Source organism: Microcebus murinus, chromosome 1 (genome assembly GCF_040939455.1).
Source record: "Microcebus murinus isolate Inina chromosome 1, M.murinus_Inina_mat1.0, whole genome shotgun sequence".
Lineage (NCBI taxonomy): Eukaryota > Metazoa > Chordata > Mammalia > Primates > Cheirogaleidae > Microcebus > Microcebus murinus.
In genome coordinates, this window is record NC_134104.1 from 149,356,427 (window position 1) to 149,374,713 (window position 18,287).

The following is an 18,287-nucleotide window of genomic DNA, read 5'->3' on the forward strand; positions in this document are numbered from 1 at the left end:
GGTGGGATCTAATTGCAGTTTGGCCACAGAGCACATGCTCTGGCCTTCTTTGCTACACCTGCCTGACTCTGGAAAAGTTATTTCTTGAGTCTCTTCTGTGAGACTAGCCCATTTCAGTCTCTCGTGATCCCGTGAGTGTTCCTTGTTTGAAGTACAAATCTATGGCTTCAGTTCTCGCGTGTCTCCTTTGCCTTGGTCTTCTGGAACGTCAGATGCTCCGTCAGTTAGAAAAGAGCCCAGATCGGAGCCCACTGCCAAGCGCTCAGGCTTCTAACCGGAGACATCACATATAATAGTAGCTAATATTAATATTTACAAAGTCCATACACCTGCCTGGCAATGTCACTGAGTCCCACAACAGGCCCCAAACATGGGCGCCACACTCCTCCCCATGGTACCCACAGGGCAGCCGAGTACGGAGTGAAACCACCTGCCCGGGCAACTGCCATTAAAGGTGACATTGAGCATCTTCTCGTATGTCTAAAAGCAGGACCTGGAGTAGGGTGAAGTGTGACAGACAGAATTGCATGGTGGCCTCTGGCTTTCCCACCTGCCTGGCATAAAGCCCCTCCCCTTGAGTGTGGGTGAGACCTGTGAATTTGAGGGAATGTTACTCCAGGGGTTAGGTTACTGATTCGTGAACGTTGAGTCAGTCAACAGGGAGTTCATCCTGGGTGGGCCTGACCTGGTCTTTAAAGAAGGTGAAGCATGTGAGAGTCTCCTGCTGGCCTCAGAGAAGAAAGGAAACAGACATATTATTCATTGCCTGTGGGGAGGGGAAATGAGGACCCCAACACCCTTGAGGACCTCAGTTTTACAGCTGCAAGGATTGGTGTCTGCTGGCAACCTGCACGAGCTTAGGAGAGGGCCCTGAGCGACTGTGAGATGTGGCCTTGGTCTACACCTTGATTTTAGCCTGGTGAGGCCCTGAGCAGAGAACCCAGCAAAAATGTGACTCCTGACTCATAGAAACTACGAAATAGTGAACATGCTGCTTTAAGCCACTAAGCTCGTGGTAATTTCTTATGGAGCAATAGAAAACCCATTCATGAGGCAAGGGAGGTGCCCAAGGTGCAAAAATTTAAGAAGGTGCTGGCTCAGGTGCTGACCCTGCCTGGCACAACCCTGAACATGAAGTGAGTGCCTCTGATATCTTTTCCCTCCAGTCCCGTTTCTGTTTAAAAGCCTTTTGAAACAAAACCAAAAATGCTGTCTATATTCTTCGCTCAATTTTCTCTTAGGTTCTTGGCCTTTCTCTTAATGATTTGAAGAGCTTTCTATAGACTAAGGAAATTAGCCTTTTGTTTTCATTGTAGTGTAATATTTCTCTTAGATTCAGTTGTCCTTACACTTTGTTTATAGTCCTTTTGCTGTGCAGAACTTCTAAAAAAGTTTTGCATTGTTAATGTGATCAAGCTTTTCATAGGTTATATTTGAAAAGGCTATCTTCATTTCAGGATTATTTAAACAATTCTCTCATGTTTTTTATCTATCTTTGATCTATCTGGAAATTATTTTGGAGTAAGCGATAGGTGTGAAACAACTATTTTTTAAAGATGGCAACCCAAATTTCCCAGCACCCTTTGTTGAATGATCAATCTTTCCCCCAATTTGAAAGGCTACTTTTACCATACAGTCAATTTCCATCTGTATAGAGGTTATTTCTGGACTCGTGTCTTGTTCCAGGAAAGGGACTATTTATACACCAGAATCACACTGTTTTAATTACTGAGCTTGATATTTTATGTTCATAACTAGTAAGGCTTGATCCTTCTCCTTGCTCATCTTAGGATTTTCATGATATTATTGTATAATTTTTTCATATGACACTTAGAGTCAGCTTGTTACTCCCTTCCTCTTCCCAAATTACTTTGGGAATTTACTGAAATCAAATTAAATGTTTGTGGACTAATATAGACAGAGTTGGCATCCTAAAATACAGAGCCATTCTAGCCGAGAACAGGTCGTGTCTCTCCATTGATTCATGCTCCTTGGAAGACTTTGATGTTTTCTTCAGCTGGATCTTCACTTTCGTGCAGGGTTATTCCTGGGTATTTTATCTTCTTGCTGCCATTGAAAATCGGATCTTTTCTTCTGGCTGGCAGTTCTCCGTATGAAGGCTGTTATTTCTGCGTGTTAATTTCATCACTGGCCACTTGCTAACTTCGTCTTGTTTTCAACAGTCGCTCAGTTTATCCTCTCGGGCTTCCCCACTACGCCATCGCCTCATCTGTAAGGAATGGCATTGTGTCGTCATGTCCTCTTCTTCCTGATTCTCACTTCATTACATGTGCTGGTGCCACCGGAGCTGTGGGAAATATTAATGGGACGAGGGACATGACATGTGTCTTGCAGGCTTGGGATGATTTCTAGTGTTTCACCATTAAACGGTCATGCCACCTTTTTTTTTTTTTTTTTTTTTTGAGACAGAGTCTCGCTTTGTTGTCCAGGCTAGAGTGAGTGCCGTGGCGTCAGCCTAGCTCACAGCAACCTCACACTCCTGGGCTAGAGTGATCCTTCTGCCTCAGCCTCCCGAGTAGCTGGGACTACAGGCATGCGCCACTATGCCCGGCTAATTTTATATATATATATCAGTTGGCCAATTAATTTCTTTCTATTTATAGTAGAGACAGGGTCTCGCTCTTGCTCAGGCTGGTTTTGAACTCCTGACCTTGAGCAATCCGCCTGCCTCGGCCTCCCAAGAGCTAGGATTACAGGCGTGAGCCACAGCGCCCGGCCCATGCCACCTTTTGACTGAAGTCGTGATGAAGAACTCACTATTCATGATTCCTGCTTTGTGAAGAGTTGTCATTGCCAGGAGTGGATGTATTGATGTCGTTTTGTCAAACGCCGTTCAGGGACCCATGGAGGAGATCCTATTTTCCCTCTGATTGTTGACGTGGGGACTGTCTGAGAAAGGTGCACTCACGGTGACTTGTCCCAGCTTTCTTGGCCAGAGCCTACTTTGCTGTGTGGTGGATTCATCTTACAATAGCTGCTGGGCTCTGTGTTGAAGTGAAAACGTAGAGTGACCTATGGGTGTCTCTTCAGATAAGCTGCAGTTCTCAGTCCGGCTCCTCTGTGCCCATTAGCTGGTGCATTCACCTGCTTCCCAAGCTGCTGCCCAGACTTGTGGCCTCCGGCTGCGGGCAGATGACGCTGTCCAGATGTTCCTTCCCTGAAGACTCTGGGGAAGATGTTCAGAAACATGGGGAGCACAGCAAGGTGAGTCCTCAGACTCCTCAGTCCTCCTCCCTCATGCTCTGGCCTCCCCAGAGCCTCACTGAGTTCTTTAACAGCCAGCCGGTGTGGGCCAGCTGCCCTCCATGGGGAGAAACGTAGGGGTGTAGGAAGGGGGCATGGCTCTCCTCCTGCCTCCAGCCTCCCTACCACTCTCTGACCCCCAGCTGAGAGCCTCCCTTTCCACCCCGAAAATCCCAGGCCTGTGACTTCTTCCAGGTTGGGGAAGTGTCCCCTGGGGACATGGGCCACCAGGGACAGCAGATGGCTCTTCTGGAATCTACCAGGCCCAGACTGGGCACTGGCTAAGGAACCCCAGTCTTGACCAGGAGGCTGGGAGGTCCGGGTGGAGGACTTGGGCCCCCCTCAAGCCCTGTGCTGAGCTTCCCCCTGGACCTTCCCTCCCCCACAGCTGGACCTGGTGTCCCTCCTTGGCAGACTGCAGCATCTGTCCCACCCAAATGTCCTGTTGGTAGGTCACAGAGGCTGGCCTCCCCTGACACCTCCCTGGGCAGGGATATAGGGTGTGGTGGGCAGGCTTTTGGTGACCAGAGTCCTCCTGTGACGACCCTACTATGTCCTTCATGCTGTCACTCAGCCATGTGCTTTGTTCATTCTTGCATTCAAAAAACTTCAACTGTGTCTCTGGTTGTGTTAAATGTGTGCTGCTGGGTGCTAGGATCAGATTGAACCGGGTCTTCATCTTTGCTGTCCAGGAGCTTGTAGTCCCTGATTCCAGAGAACCCGTGTCTGCCGCGCTGTCTGACTTAGTGGTCATGAGTTAGACTGCCAGGTTCAAATCCAGGTGCCACCACTTCCTAGCTATGTGACCTTAGGCACGGTACTCAGCCTCCGTGACTCGGTTTCCTCATCTTTGAAATGGGGATAAAACGATGGTGTCTACCTCGTGGCTGCTTGGGAGGGGCCAAACAGGTTGTGACTTGTAAAGCACAAAAAGGGGAAGACAACAAAATCCTGAGCAAACATGGGAAGGAAAGTTAAGCTTGGTCTTGATTGGCTGCTGGTCTGCTGCTGTTCAAACTGAATTTCTCTTCCGTAGAAAAAAACCCAACCAGACAGCGTGGCAAAATAATCACACCGGCCAGTGTGCCAGCCACGTCCTTCCTGTTAAACACTCACATGGGAGTAGCTTTGGGGAAGCCAGCCCTGCACATAGCATATGAGCCAATATTCCTCGCAATTTCCTTTGCAGATAAATGTTGCCACGAGTCAAAATCTGCACAGAATGGCCTTGAGACAGGATCAGGGAGGGTTTGGCAGGAGCCAGGGGGTTTGGCTGGCTGTGCAGCAGGCACGAAGCCAGACCCAGAGCAGGGACTGATCTCCAGTCTTGCTAGAGCTGCCCTGACATTGACTCTCCCAGCCAAGGAGAGCTCAACAGATGGGGTTCTGTCTCACAGATACGTCCATGCTGCAAACACTGGCTTGCACGTGGAAGAGAGGGGCCAGGCCATCATAACTTGTTCTTCATGCCACACTCTGGTTCTCAGGTCTTTAGGGCTAGGTGGGCCGGGGTGAGGCCAGCAGTTTACTGGGAGGGAACCTCTGACCTGTCCCTGTTGGGGCCAGTGACTACTGAGAACTCTCCATAGCAACCACCTCCCTCTCACATACATCGTCATCCCCTGTGGGCCTCAGCACGGCCCCGTGGGAGTACCACGGCCCCATTTTCTTGATGAGAAAACTGAGGCATAGCAAGATTAATGCTGTCCTCAGGTCACATAGTGAGGACGCAGTGGAGCCAGGAGGCAGCCCTAGATTCTTCTAGACTCCAGACTGGCGCCCGCAAGCCAAACCATTACCCGCAGTGCGGCCAATTCACCCCGACCTGTTGTTGGAATGGTTTAGAATGGTTTTAGCATTTTTAAGTGATTGAAAAAAATTGAAATAATAATAATATTTTTGGACATCTACAAATAGTAGGAAATTCAAATTTCAGTGCATAGAAAGTGTTATGGGAGCACAGCCACACCTCCTTGTTTACGTATTGCTGTAACACATACGACATGTACTACAGTGCCTTGTGTAGTCACGACACAGATCATAGGGCCTCAGAAGCCTAAAATATTCACGCTCTGGTCCTTTCTAGAGAAGTTTGACCTCTGCACTAAACCACTGCATGGGCAGCCTCTGGGGTGGCTCTTGCTAAGGACGGGTGTACATGGAAGCGGGGAGTCGGATCTCCCTTGCTAAGTTCAAGGTCAACGTGGAGAAATATGGGTGGCGTGATGCTGGCTGTAGCGGATTTACAATGCACTGGAGGGCCGGGAGGTCTTGGCTGTGTCTGCAGGGTTCTGTTTTCAGCCCTGCCCTGGCAACACGTGCAGGAGTGGCCTAGCCAGGTGCTCTGTGCCCCTTCCTCACAGAGCCCTGTTTGGAGTCCCCTCCCACGCACGCCTGGGTCCGAGGCCCTGGGTTTGGGGTCAGCGCGTCACCATCTTCCACTGGCTGCTATGAGTCCAAGGATGAGCGTGTGTCCTCATTGGGCTGAAGGGAAGGACTTCTAGTCCACGGTGGTTGGGAAAGATTCCTCCTCTGTCTCCAGCCTCCCGCCCCCTTCTTCCCACTCCTGCTGGACACAGACAAGGCAGCAGCCACCTGCAGGCTTCCTCAGACAACACCGCATGTTGCTACCATTGTGAGTGTGAAGTGCAGAGTGGAAAGCATCGACGACACAGAGCTGCCCAGTGCGCCCTGCCCGCCCTGCCTCAGGCCTTCCCGCTGGAGATGAGCTCCATTTTCCTTATGTTTTAAGCCATTTGAGTCTTTCTGTCACTTGTGGCTGAAAACTCTCCCACGATACAGTGGCTTCCTGGCCTGGCTGGCAGGGGACCTAAGACTGGCAGGGGCAGGGGGAGCAAATGCCTGGGACAGCAAAGCAATCCGGAAAGGATTCGATGGGCTGCAAGGAGCGATCGGAGGGGAGATGGCATCGAGTGTCAAATGCAGAGTCCTCCACGTGGGGCCTGCGAGTCAGCGCCGTGAATGCAGGGGGTGAGGGCCTGGCCGGATGGCCACACACGAGACGAGACGGAGACTCAGATGTGTTGGTTTTGGGCACGCGCAACAGGCGGCAACAGTGCGATGGGATCGGCAAAGACACGAACCCAGTCTGGGCACCTGGACTCGGGGAGTGGGGTTTCTGCGCTGCTCTGACCCGACCCCCAGCTGGAGTGCCGTGTCCAGTGCTGGGTGCTAAGGCACGGCCAGAAGGTTGAGCAACAAAAGCCTGGACACGTGCCAGCAATAAGACGGTGCAGGGTTTCTGTGCAGGTTTGGGGTCCCTGAAACGCAGACCCTGAGACTAGAATTTGGGTACAGCAGTTTGTTTGGGAGGTGTCCTAGGAACCCGGTGAGCAGACAGGGAAGTGAGGGAGGGAAGGAAGAAAAGCCAGTGAAGGGCTTAGCCATGAGCACGCTGCCTCTGTGGGCAAGTGGGCGCCCACCAGACCCGGGCCCTTGGGAGGCTGTGTGGACCAGTCCTGCAGGACGTCATGCCCTTGGGGGGAGGGGCACTAACTCTCATAAGTCATTGTTTGACGTTTGCTCCTGGGGGCATCAATTTTTGGCACTTTCAGCCTGTTGCATGGGTGGGCTAAGCCTGTCCAGGGGCCAGAGAGCACCAATAGATGTAGGGACCCTGTGCAGGTGAGCCCCAGGTTTACAGTATCAGATTTAACTTGGAAGAGAACAAATTCAAGGGGTGCATCACGTGGAGGGATTTTTTTTTTTTTAAGACAGAGTCTCACTCTGTTGCCCAGGCTAGAGGGCTGTGGTGTTAGCCTAGCTCACAGCAACCTCAAACTCCTGGGCTCAAGCAATCCTCCTGCCTCAGCCTCCCAAGTATCTGGGACTACAGACATGTGCCACCATGGCTGGATAATTTTTTCTATATATTTTTAGTTGTCCAATTAATTTCTTTCTATTTTTAGTAGAGACAGGGTCTCACTCTTGCTCAGGCTGGTTTTGAACTCCTGACCTTGAGTGATCCTCCTGCCTCAGCCTCCCAGAGTGCTAGGATTGCAGGCGTGAGCCACCGCACGTGGAGGGAATTTGATTCCAAGCAACAGACTGATCAAGAAATGATTTATTTTTGGTAAAACATTAAGGACTTCAGAAAATGGGGAGAAAGCCCTAGGAAGCCTGGGGAGTCAAGGGCAGGATGGAAGCAGCTTTGCTGAAGTCTGGAAGCTTCCAGGAGGGCATCTCTCAGACTCCTGCGGCTCCCAGCTTCCGTCCACCCTCTCCCATGTGAAGCAAGTCTTCCCACACCTGGACGTCTGGAGCTCTCACCTTATACCCTAAGCACTCCGCTACATGTTGCATCTAGCAGGTTTCTTTGCTAAGAGGGAAAAAGAGGGACTCTCCCCAGCTCGCCCTTCCTGTTCCTGGTGGCCACTCCCTGCTGCTCAATACCCTCCTTCCTTTCTCCTCCACTTCCTCGTGCCTCCCAGGCCTTTGCCAGGCTACCTCCCTTTCCTGTCTTTCTCCCCAGAGCAAACTCGCCCGCTCCATTCCAGGGGACTCTGCCACTCCTGTGTCTAGACCTCTCCATTCTCAGCTTCTGTCCCTGACGCTCACAGCAGATGATATCCCCCGGGGGCAGCGCCAGGGGCAGACCCACGATTCTTCTTAATTCCTGACTTGCAGGCTGTGCCGCCTTCCTTCTACGAAGGCAGTGGGCAGCGGGTTCTAGGAGTGCTCAGGCCCACTCTGAGGTGCCGTGTGTGCCGTCCATGTGTCTGTGCAGGGCACGGTGGTGAAGCTCCCCAGACCTGACCCCCACACACTTGCCTCCTCCCTCCCCGTGGGCTCGGGCTACTGCAGGGCGAAAGAGCTGTCCGCTCAGAGCTGTCGAGAAGGTCACAAAAGGACTTGCACCTCAGAAAAAGGAAGGACTCCCTTGTGCAGTATTTGCTGCTGAAAGAAAAAAAGTTTCCCTGTGCAGGGCTCCCTAGGTAGAGGGACAGCTGGCCAGCACTGTGTGGCCTGTCAGCGCCAGGCCAGCGATCAGGAGCAGCAGTGCAGGGTAGGCAGTGGCACGGGCGGGAATCGGCTCCTGGCAGATGGCTCCTGGCGTGCAGAGCTGGCCAGCGGGGCCGAGCAGAGGCCCCATTGCTGGCTGGAGACCGGCGGCAGAGCTGACCAGCGCAGGGAGCCCCCTGATCACATGGGGTAGCAACGGGTCAGGTGGCCTAAATCTTGGGCGTGGTGGGGGCAGGTGCCGGGCCACCCCCGCTCAGAGGCTGGGTGTCTCCGCAGGTCCATGACCGCCTGGATCGCTACTGCTGTGGCTTCGAGCCTGAGCCCTCAGAGCCCTGTGTGGAAGAGAGGCTGCGAGAGAAATGCCGGAACCCGGCCGAGCTGCGGCTGGTCCACATCCTGGTATACCTCCTCCCCCGCCATCCCCCTGTCACCTCAGACCTGGGGCTTCCTGTCTCCTTCAGAAGATGCTGGGAACAAGTTTCAGAGCTCGTCTGATGCCGGAGTCCCCCAATCCTGTTCTTGTTAGCAGCGCAGCCCTTTGCTTGAATAATATGTCCAAGAAGCCACAGCATATAAAACTGACAAAATGGACCTTTAGGAATGTAGTCAGGTGGGGTGTGGGCTGGGGGCCAGAGCCCTGTTTTCACTGTCCCCACCGCCCCCTAGAGGCCCCAGGGAACCCCTAGGGCTCCTGGCAGCCGAGTTTGAGAACTGCGTGTCTGGTCAATGTCCTCATCGTGCCAGTAAATGAGGACTCGTGGCCTGCCTGGGAGGGAAGGGAATTTCCAAGGCCACATGGCTGGTTGGTGGCAGCATTGGGGTGTGAACCCAAGACCCTGACGGCTCACGGGCTGGTGCTGGTCAGAGAAACACCGTGCTGCTGCCTGTTACAACGAGAGCCCAGGGTGGGGAGCCATGTGCAAGGACAGCAGACAGGGCTGGCGGGGCAGAGTGGCCCCTTCTCTTGCACAAGAGGCGAGGTGCTCCCCGTGGGGAAGGGCTCCACTTCGTGCCCCACACTGAGCCCTGTGTGCTCCCAGCCTGGCCGTGGCAGTCGCTCTTGGAGAGCGGCTGTCAGCCTGGGGCCCAGGGCTCAGCCTGCAGCAGGCCACACCACCCAGAGGCCAGGGCTGCCTAGTGGCAGGTCCTGGTCGTTCTCATCCCTTGTCACCAGAGCCATCTGTCCTTTTCCCTGGTCAAAGGCAAACATTCCAGGAGAGGCCGAGCTTTTATACCCACCGTTACCCCGGTGGGCAGGCATCTCATAGATGCGTGGGATGGCAGTTTTCGGAAGGAAGGGCGGTCAGGGATGGAGAAAGGACATTCCTGATGTGTGGAGGGGCAGGGAGGGAGAGGAGGCAGAGACGATGGAAATCCAGGGTTGGGAGACAGAAGTTCGCAGTCTCAGCCTCGGTCTCTGGTGGGGGCCGTGGGGAATCCCGTTGGAGAACCGTGGCGATGGCGTGTGCACGGGGAGGGGCCGGAAGCGACAGCCTCCCGTTCCCAAGCATACCGTGTTCGTTAAGGACCTGAAGCACTCTGTGGCTGATGTTGGGTTTGACAAGTTTTGGGAGACTCTCTCTCCCGGTGGAGACGGAGCGTGGTCAGGGCTCGCTGAGCACAGAGGACAGTGTCGTGTGTTCCGGGGGATGCGGGAGGTGCCCAGGTTGCAGGCGCACGGGGCGCAAAGGGTGGCGCGTGTGTGCACGTGCGTGAGGCGACAGCCCCAGGAGCAGGCCACGTGGCACCTGCCCATTCCTTTGCCCCTCGGCCCTTCAGCCCCCAGAGCAGGACCGGTCCCTCTGCCGCGCAGCCCAGCAGGCGGCGCTGCGGCTCAGCCCGCGGGCCCGCACTGAACTAGCCCAGCTGCTTCGCACCTGTGCGACCTTGTGCGAACCGTTGGGCTGCTTTGTGCCTCTGTCTCTGTGAAATGGGGCTGATAGAGTGCCCGCCCCCTGGATTCACTGGGATGATGCCTGCCCGCACTTTGCACAGGGCCCGCACGGGGTGAGCGCTCAGCTGTGGGGGCCTTTGCGGGGTGGACCGTGGGCCCGGCAGCTCAGGGCCCCCAGCCCCTTCCCCCTGACAGGCCACAGGCGCCTGCTGGGCTGCACCCTCGCCCACCTCTGTCTCTGCCCCTCTTCCCCCGAGGTCCGGAGCAGCGACCCGTCTCATCTGGTCTACATCGATAACGCGGGCAACCTTCAGCACCCCGAGGACAAGCTGAACTTTCGGCTGCTGGAGGGCATCGACAGGTGAGGGCCGGAAAGGTTGGGTGGGGGGTCGCGGGCTTGATGGCCCCACTGCAGACCGTGGGACCTTGAGGCATGGCTCTTAAGAAGCCCACCGTCCATCGGACAAAAGCTGTTGGATCTGAGCTGAGGTGGCAGGGGAGGCTGGAAAGCGGAGAGGGGCACAGTTGGCAGCTCCGCCAGCATCCAGAGGGTTCCATGTGCCTGCAGAGCACCTGCTGCACTGCTGGGGGTGGGACGTGTGGCCCTTCCTTCGCTCTGGGAGGGGGAGCGAGCCTGGGAGTGGCACCTCCTGCCCCCTCTGGGCGGGCAGCTCAGCCTTCCTAGGTGCCTCCCGGCCTGCGTTGGCCCAGCGGAGCCGGGAGCAGGACTGACCTGCCCGGCATCCCTGCGGATGGGACCGCCTGAGCGCTCTCCCCAGCGTAGCAGCGCAGCCGGCCGAAAGGGCGCGGGCCTAGGCGCAGGCCAGCTTTGCCAGGGTTCCTCGGCTGTGCAAGCTCTGGCCACCCGGCTTGGCCTTTCCCTGAAACTGAGATCCCTGAGAGTGCCCTTCCTTCCTGTCGGGGGACTGTGCTCCAGGTTTCCCGAGTCTGCCGTGAAGGTTCTTGCATCAGGCTGTCTGCGGAATATGCTGCTCACGTCGCTGCAGATGGACCCGGTGTTCTGGGAAAGCCAAGGCGGGGAGCAGGGGCTGAAGCGGGTCCTCCAGACCCTGGAGCGGCGAGGACAGGTGCTGCTGGGACACATCCGGAAGCACAACCTCACACTCTTCGGGGACGAGGACCCGTGAGCCCACCACTGCCCAGGCAGGGCTCTCGCCTCACACCACCACCCTGGGTGGATGAGCCTGCATCCTGATGATCACTTGTTCTTGGGGTCACCCATCTTGTGCACAAATGGGAGAAGCCAGAAACCAGAGGGGCACATGGATGTTTCACCTGCTAGGCATGGGCGAGGTGGCATTAGGTTTTTAATCTCAGCGTGTTCCTTTCTGCCTTCTCAGCTCTGGCTGTTCACTCCCTTGCACCAGTAAATACATTAAAACGTGTTCTGTGCGCTGCTTCAGATACTGTAAGATTGAGCCTTCCACGTGCACATGCAAAGCCGGACAACGCTGTGTGTGCAGAAGTGTGCAGGCGTGTGTGGCACACGCGCACGCCCACGTGCAACACGTGAGACAGACCTCACAAAGAACCTTCATAGAATTGTACCTGTGGCCCAGAGCTGCTCTGGCTTAAAGTAGACTCAGGTCTAACAAATGAAACATGGAGCATTTGTTATTACACGCTTCAAATTTTTAATTCTTACTCAGTTATGTTTTTTGGTTTAAAAATTATAAAAGTAATACATGATCACTAAAAATAAATTCATAAATAAGAGAAGCATAAAAAACAAAAAGTGAAAGTCCCAGGAACGCCCTAGAGATGTGTACGTGTGTATAATATTCACACTCACGCTACATGCAAATTAAAAAATAATAAAAGTGGGTTCATGTTCTGTCGACTCATCATGTTTACTTTATTTACTATACTTTGCCCCAGCCATCTGAATGGACCTATTTTTTTTATTGATGAAGGCAAGGAATTCCAGGGCATATTTTATTTAGCTGTTCCCATAACAATGAACTCTTACGTGGCTGCAGTTTTTCACTACTTATGAACATTGCCAACATGAGCATCATTGCATGGCATGCAAGTATTTCTGCAAGCTAGATTCTCATAGTGGATTTCTGGGTCAAAGGGTATGGACATTCTTTATTTTGAGACAAAACTGCCAAACTGCTCTCTCAAGAGGGTAGGGGACTGACCGTTTTCCTACACCCTCACCGACATTTGATATTCTTGTACTTTTTCGTTTTTTATACATCTGATAACGGAAACCTATTTTAAAAACTGCATTTCTAATACACATAACCTAAACCTTTGTACCCTCGTAATATGCTGAAATAAAAAAAATTAAAAAAATAAAAATAAATAAAAATGAAAACTGCATTTCCTTAATCACTAATTACGATATATTTCCACTTATTACCGGTCATTTGCATTTTCTTTTCTTTTAAGGTGTTTGTCCTTTCCTTGTTCATTTATTGGAGATTTTTTAAGCTAATGAGTGTAATAAATCTTTTCCCTGTTAGACATGTTGTAAATGTTTTCTTCCAATCTGTCATTTATTTCTTAACTTTGTTCATGAAGTCTTTTGCCAAGTAGAAAATGTTAATTTTCACACAGTCTAATTCGTTTATCTTTCCCTTTAAATCTTCCAAGTTTCATGCCTTCTTAGAAAGGCTGTCACTATTTGAAGGTTATTGAAATAATCACCTATGTTATTCCAGGATGTATGCATTATTTATTTTATATTCACTCTAAATCCATCTAAAATTTATATTTGAGAATGATGTGAGTTAGAGATCTAACTTAAGTTTCATTTCTCCCCAAATGGCTAGTCAGCTGTTCAGCATCATTATTCAATAGTCTTTCTCTACTGCTCTAAAAATATGCTCTCATCATATACTAAGTTCTCATATGCACAGAGGTCCATTTGCAAACTTCTGTTTTGATGTATTTTTTTCAGTTCCTGCATGAATAGAACACTATCTTAATTAAAGTTACTTTATTTTTTTTGCTATCTGGTAGGGTGAGTTCCCACCACTTTATTTTACTTTCATTTTATTTTTCTTTGCTATTTTTTTGTGCATTTGCTTTAATATGACAATGCCAGTCCGTGAAGCATGCCACCCCTCTCCCAGTGTCCTCAAAATCCCATTGGAGCTCTGATTGGGATTGCGTTGGATTTATAGATTAATTAGTGGGAATCTGCCATTTGAATATTCAGTGCTCTCATTCAGGTACTTGGTTTATCAATCCACCTATTCTTTGATAATCTCTAGTAACATTTTAAAGTTACTAGACAAATAAGCCCATTTAAAATGGGCTCTTCAACAAATAAGCCCATTTAAAAGATATCTCATACTTTTTACTGGGATTGAGAATGAGTTTTGCTTTATTAGATTTTTTCTGAATAGATTTTTAAATGCATAATCTTAGAGTTTTTAAGTAGATAATCATACATTCAAATAATGAGAATTTTACATTTCTGTTTTGCAAATGTGTGTGAAGGGGTGTGTACACACACATCTCATTTATTTCTGTTGTCTTCTAATTTTGGTTGGGATCTCTCTGGAGGAATGTTGAATAATAGCAATAATGGCAACCATCCTCACCTTCGTCCTGACTTTCATGGGAACCCCTCTATGGTTTCACCATTGACTGTTATCAGGTTTAAAGAAATCATTTCAGATAAGTATCTTCAGCTGAAAACTGCTCTAGGTTCAATCTGGTGGAAAAGGAGAGGGCACTCGGTGAATGAGCCCAGAAGCTTCCTGTAGGGTCACCTGGCCTAGGGGCTGTCCATGCAGGGCGGGGGTGGAAAGAGGAGCATCAGGAAAGGCTTGGTGACGCTGTTGCAGCAAGCGGTACATACTCTTAACGGGGGAAAGAACTAAATGGCACATGAAGAGTGCAAGAATCCTTTATTTCTCCAAAAGGCTCAGCTGACTGCTTACTTCTGACCCCCACTTCCTTGCGCTCCTCGAGTTTTTATACCCTTGGTAGGACTCAAAAAGTGTCCAATCAACAACAAGCTTTAACATCCAATCAGCATCAAGCTTTAACATCCAATCAGCAACAAGCTTTAACATCCAATCAGCATCAAGCTTTAACATCCAATCAACAACAAGCTTTAACATCCAATCAGCAACAAGCTTTAACATCCAATCAGCAACAGTGGGATTCAAAAAGTACCCAATCAGGATCACGTGAGCAGCGCAGCCGTAGGACAGGAGCAGGCGGCTGAGCACTGAGCGCGGGCCAGGCTGGCAGGCGTGGCGAGGCCCAGCCTGAGCAGCGCTCACCTGTCCGGGCCTCCAGCCTTCCGGCACAGCACCGGGCCCGGGGATGCTGAGCGGCAGGGAGGCGGTGAGTGGCCACGTCCTGGCCCTGGACGGTTTTCCCCGTCAGTGCGACCCAGACAGAAGCTCTGAGCTTCCAGGGCAGCTTGTCACGGGGACTCCAGGTGTAGGGTAGGAGGGCAGCAAGATGGTGAATGAGGTGGGACCAAACCATCCCGCAGGGTTTAGGCACCAGACTCAGGGGGTTTGCTTGGTGGGGGATTTGTCAGAGCAATTTAATCAGGGGAGACAGGAAGTAGAAAGATAATCAAATTTTCTGCACACACAGAAATTTGCTATGTCTCCAGCATTATCATCAGCAAAGAAATGCTGATTTCCTGCCCTGTGCTCCTGGGGATGGCTGAGTTCTCCTGTGCATTGTCTGGATGGATAGGTGCTGGGCCACAAGCGGAGGGAGGGGACATGCCGGAGGCTCTCAGAGGAGGGAACTTGGGAGCCATGGCCTGATGGATGTGGCACTAACCGATAGGGCATCTCATAAGAGCTTCCCAGGTGTGAGCCAAGTCTGCCATGCATGTTGGCTTACGTAATCCTTCATACAAATTTGGTAGGCAGGTATTTTATTATTCCCATTTTACAAATGAGGAAACTGAGCCCTTGAGAGGTGAATTAACTCACCCAAGATCCTGCGACTGGGAAGAGGACCCAGGCTCCCTCCCCTGCTCTCCCTGCACGCTGCCTTCTTGGTCTGAGAAAGTGGACACAGCTCCTTTGAGCTGCCGCAGCCTGCCAGAGTGACTGCCGCTGCACCTTCAAGTCATTTGATCCCTGGTCCCTATGGGGTGTCCAGAGGCTACATCTGCAGCTCAGCTCTGTGCCCTGGGCAAGTCAGACCTTCCTCTTGGCTTCAATTTCTTCAGCTTCCATGAAGATAAAGGGAGACCTCTACACCTTACCTCTGAGCCTCATGTAAAAATCCCTTACTACTGTCATCAATTATTAATAAAAAAAAATTGTAAAATCTCTAATATTTGGGGCCACTTTCTCATGCCAAACTCTTAGCTAAGTGGTTTACCATTATTAATTCTTTCTAGTCCTCTCAACCACCCTAATAAAGTAGATATTGTTGTCACCTCATTTTACAGAGGAGGAACTAAAGCACAGAGAGGTTAGGTGACTCACCTAAGATCACACAGCTAGAGAGAAGTGGAACAGAGACTTCTCTCCAGTCTCCAGCTGACATCCTTGAGGATCTAATCTTGATGTTGGCTGGCTCCCTGGTGTTTTGGTTTTTTGTGCAGTGGGTACTCTGGCATGTGAGCTGGTACCCGGGGTGGAGGAGCCTTTCTCTTTGTTCCTCTGGGGTCTTGGGACTCATTAGACTGGGGTGAGCCTTCCCGCTTGCCTGAGCCCTTGGAGCATGCAGGGGGGGTTGAACTCGAGCCTCAAACCTGTGCAAAGGCAGGAATGTGGCTGCCGATTTCCAGGAGATCCTGGATTCCCCGCAGCCCCGGCAGCCCCCAGCTCCTGCTCTGTTGAAACGACCTGCTTCCTTGTTGTCTAGCTTTGCTGGGAGGGTGGGGTGCAGATTTTTCTCGTCTGCCATTTCCTTGGGGGTCTATCCATCAAGGTCTATCTCTTCTCCAATGTCTTGCCTCAGCGGGGCTCAAGGCCTGGTGTCCTGTCCCCTCAAGCCCTTAATCTGAAAGTTCTCTCCTGTGCAGAGCCCAGCTGCACAAGGACGGCCACATTCTGTGCCTCCTTGCCCTGCCGTTGGTTCTGCCTCCAACATGTGGCCTCTACAGGTTCCGTTGTCCCCCTGCGGCCCAGCCCAGCATTGGTAGAGCTCACAGAGCATGTCTCCACTCACATAATAAAGCACTGCTGGGCTCTACAGCCAGACCAGACATGGAGCCTGTGTGCGTGCTGCCCGTGGATCCCCGTCCCTGCTCTGTGCCAGGCACTCTGACAGGCACGTGCCACTCAGACATGTTAAAGCTCACCTAGCCCAAACCAGACTCCCTGATTTGTCCCCCACAATCTCGCTCCTGCCTTCACCCCCCTCCCCTGGTTCAGTAAACAGTGGCTCCATCCTTTCAGTTGTGTAGGTCACAGTCTTGGCCTTGGCCTTGACTGTTCTCCTTTCACACCCACATGCAATATGTCAGTTCTACCTACAACGTCCATCCAGCACCTGCCACTGTGCCAGCCTGCACCCCAAGTCCCATGGTTAAAGCCACCATTCTCTCTTCCCTGCAGTGGTACACCCACCCCCGGACCCTGGGTCCCATCCACCAGCATCCTTTCCCTGGAGTGGCCCCCGGCAGCCTTTTCAAATGTGGGTTCACTCTTGTCCCCCTCTGCTCATAACCTCACAATGGCTCCCTTCTTTCTCAGAGTAGAAGCCCAAGTGACCAACAGGGCCCTGCATGATCTTGGTCCCTGTACCCCTTCTCCTTCCCCTTCACTCACCGTCCCACCCACATGGGTCTCCTCACTGTTCCTCATACACACTGGCTGTGTCCCTGCCTCAGGGCCTTTGCACTTGCCATTCCCTCTGCCTGGATGCTCTCCCCGCAGACATTTGCCCCTCACCTCCTCAAGTCTGTGCTCCATCATCATAGAGTAATAAATGCTATGATGAAAAGATAAAGCAAGATGAGAGGGCAGAGATGGCAGGAGGAGGCTCTATGTTGTGGGTGGTCAGGAGAGGCCTTTCCGAGAAGGTGAGTTGTGAACAGGCAGTGGGGAAGAGGCCCTCTGGGGAATTGTGTTTGAGTCAGAGGGAATACCTAGTTCAAGAGCCCAGAGGCAGAGAGGCCAGTGTGGCTCCCAGGGAGGAGATGAGGTCACAGGCAGGTGTGTCGGGGAGCGGGAAGTTTGAGTTTCGCTGTGTCCTGCACACCGAAGGTGGACATGGCACCTGGGCTGCTCTGCCTTTGGAAAGACCCCAACTCCCTGCACCCCCTCCATGGGGATGGGGTCCTGGCCTGATCCTCCCTGGCTGCTTCCCAGCTGGGAGGCTGCCAGCATTCCAATTACAGCGCCCAGCTCTCAGTGGTTTACAACTCACCCATAACACAGGCCCTGGGCAACATGTGGCCCCTCTGAGTGGTTTACTTGCTCACCATTTCTGTATTTAGTGCCATTAATGCTTGTTGGCCACATTTTCAGGGAAAAACAGAAGGAGGAATTGCAGGGTGCCAGGGAGGTGGTTAAGTTTTGTGTTTTGGTTTTAAACACACAGACCTAGTTTTCAATTCTTTTCTGAGATTGTTTCCCAGCCCTTAAAGTCTACAGGGCAGCTGTTGGTGTGTTCTGTGAGAGTGCTCACTTCTAGCAAGACAGCCTAATCCCTTGCAAAGCTGCCCTCTTCTCTTTAAAGCGTGTGGGAGCTTGCTGGTGAGAGAGCTGGGTTTAAAGGACACCCCAGGCTGAGTGTGTGACTAAGGGACAAAGCATCAGTTACTTAGTGTTTCCCATGATGTGCGCTGGGCTTCAGGCCAGGCATTCCCACCCCTCTGCCTGAAGATGGGACCCCCTCTGAGACCTCCAGCCAAGGGCTCTGCAGGGCTCCTCACACTGTAGTGTGTCCATGAACCACGTGGGGAGTGTGCGGAAATGCAGCTTCTGATTCCCTGCGTGGGGCTGGGGCGGGACCTGAGATTCTGCATTTCCAACCAGTGCCCAGGTGATGCGGATGCTGCCGGTCCAGGAACCACATCTGAGCAGCAAGGATTTCGCCCAGCGCTGCGCAACTGAAATAGTATGTAATACAAGCCAGGCATGTAATATAACATTCCCTAGTTGTCACATCAAAAAGGTAAAAAGAGGTGACATTAAATTTAATAAGATATTTTATTTAATCTAATTTGTCTCAA

General features: G+C 51.8%; 2 protein-coding genes across 3 annotated transcripts in view; one reads left to right on the top strand and one right to left on the bottom strand.

The window, feature by feature from the left end:
* GASK1A (golgi associated kinase 1A) overlaps window positions 1-12,620 on the top strand; it is a 56,409-nt gene extending 43,789 nt beyond the window's left edge. The window contains exons 3-5 of one of the 2 annotated variants that reach the window (XM_076006776.1): window positions 8,524-8,646; window positions 10,399-10,502; window positions 11,079-12,620. In XM_076006776.1, coding sequence (XP_075862891.1) covers window positions 8,524-8,646; window positions 10,399-10,502; window positions 11,079-11,289 — 438 coding nt within the window. In that variant the 3' untranslated portion in view covers window positions 11,290-12,620. The remainder of the gene's footprint in view (window positions 1-8,523; window positions 8,647-10,398; window positions 10,503-11,078) is intronic. The other variant, XM_076006777.1, reaches the window with a different exon arrangement.
* Window positions 1-18,287, bottom strand: part of HIGD1A (HIG1 hypoxia inducible domain family member 1A) — a 463,894-nt gene that overhangs the window by 307,534 nt on the left and 138,073 nt on the right. The window lies entirely within an intron of this gene.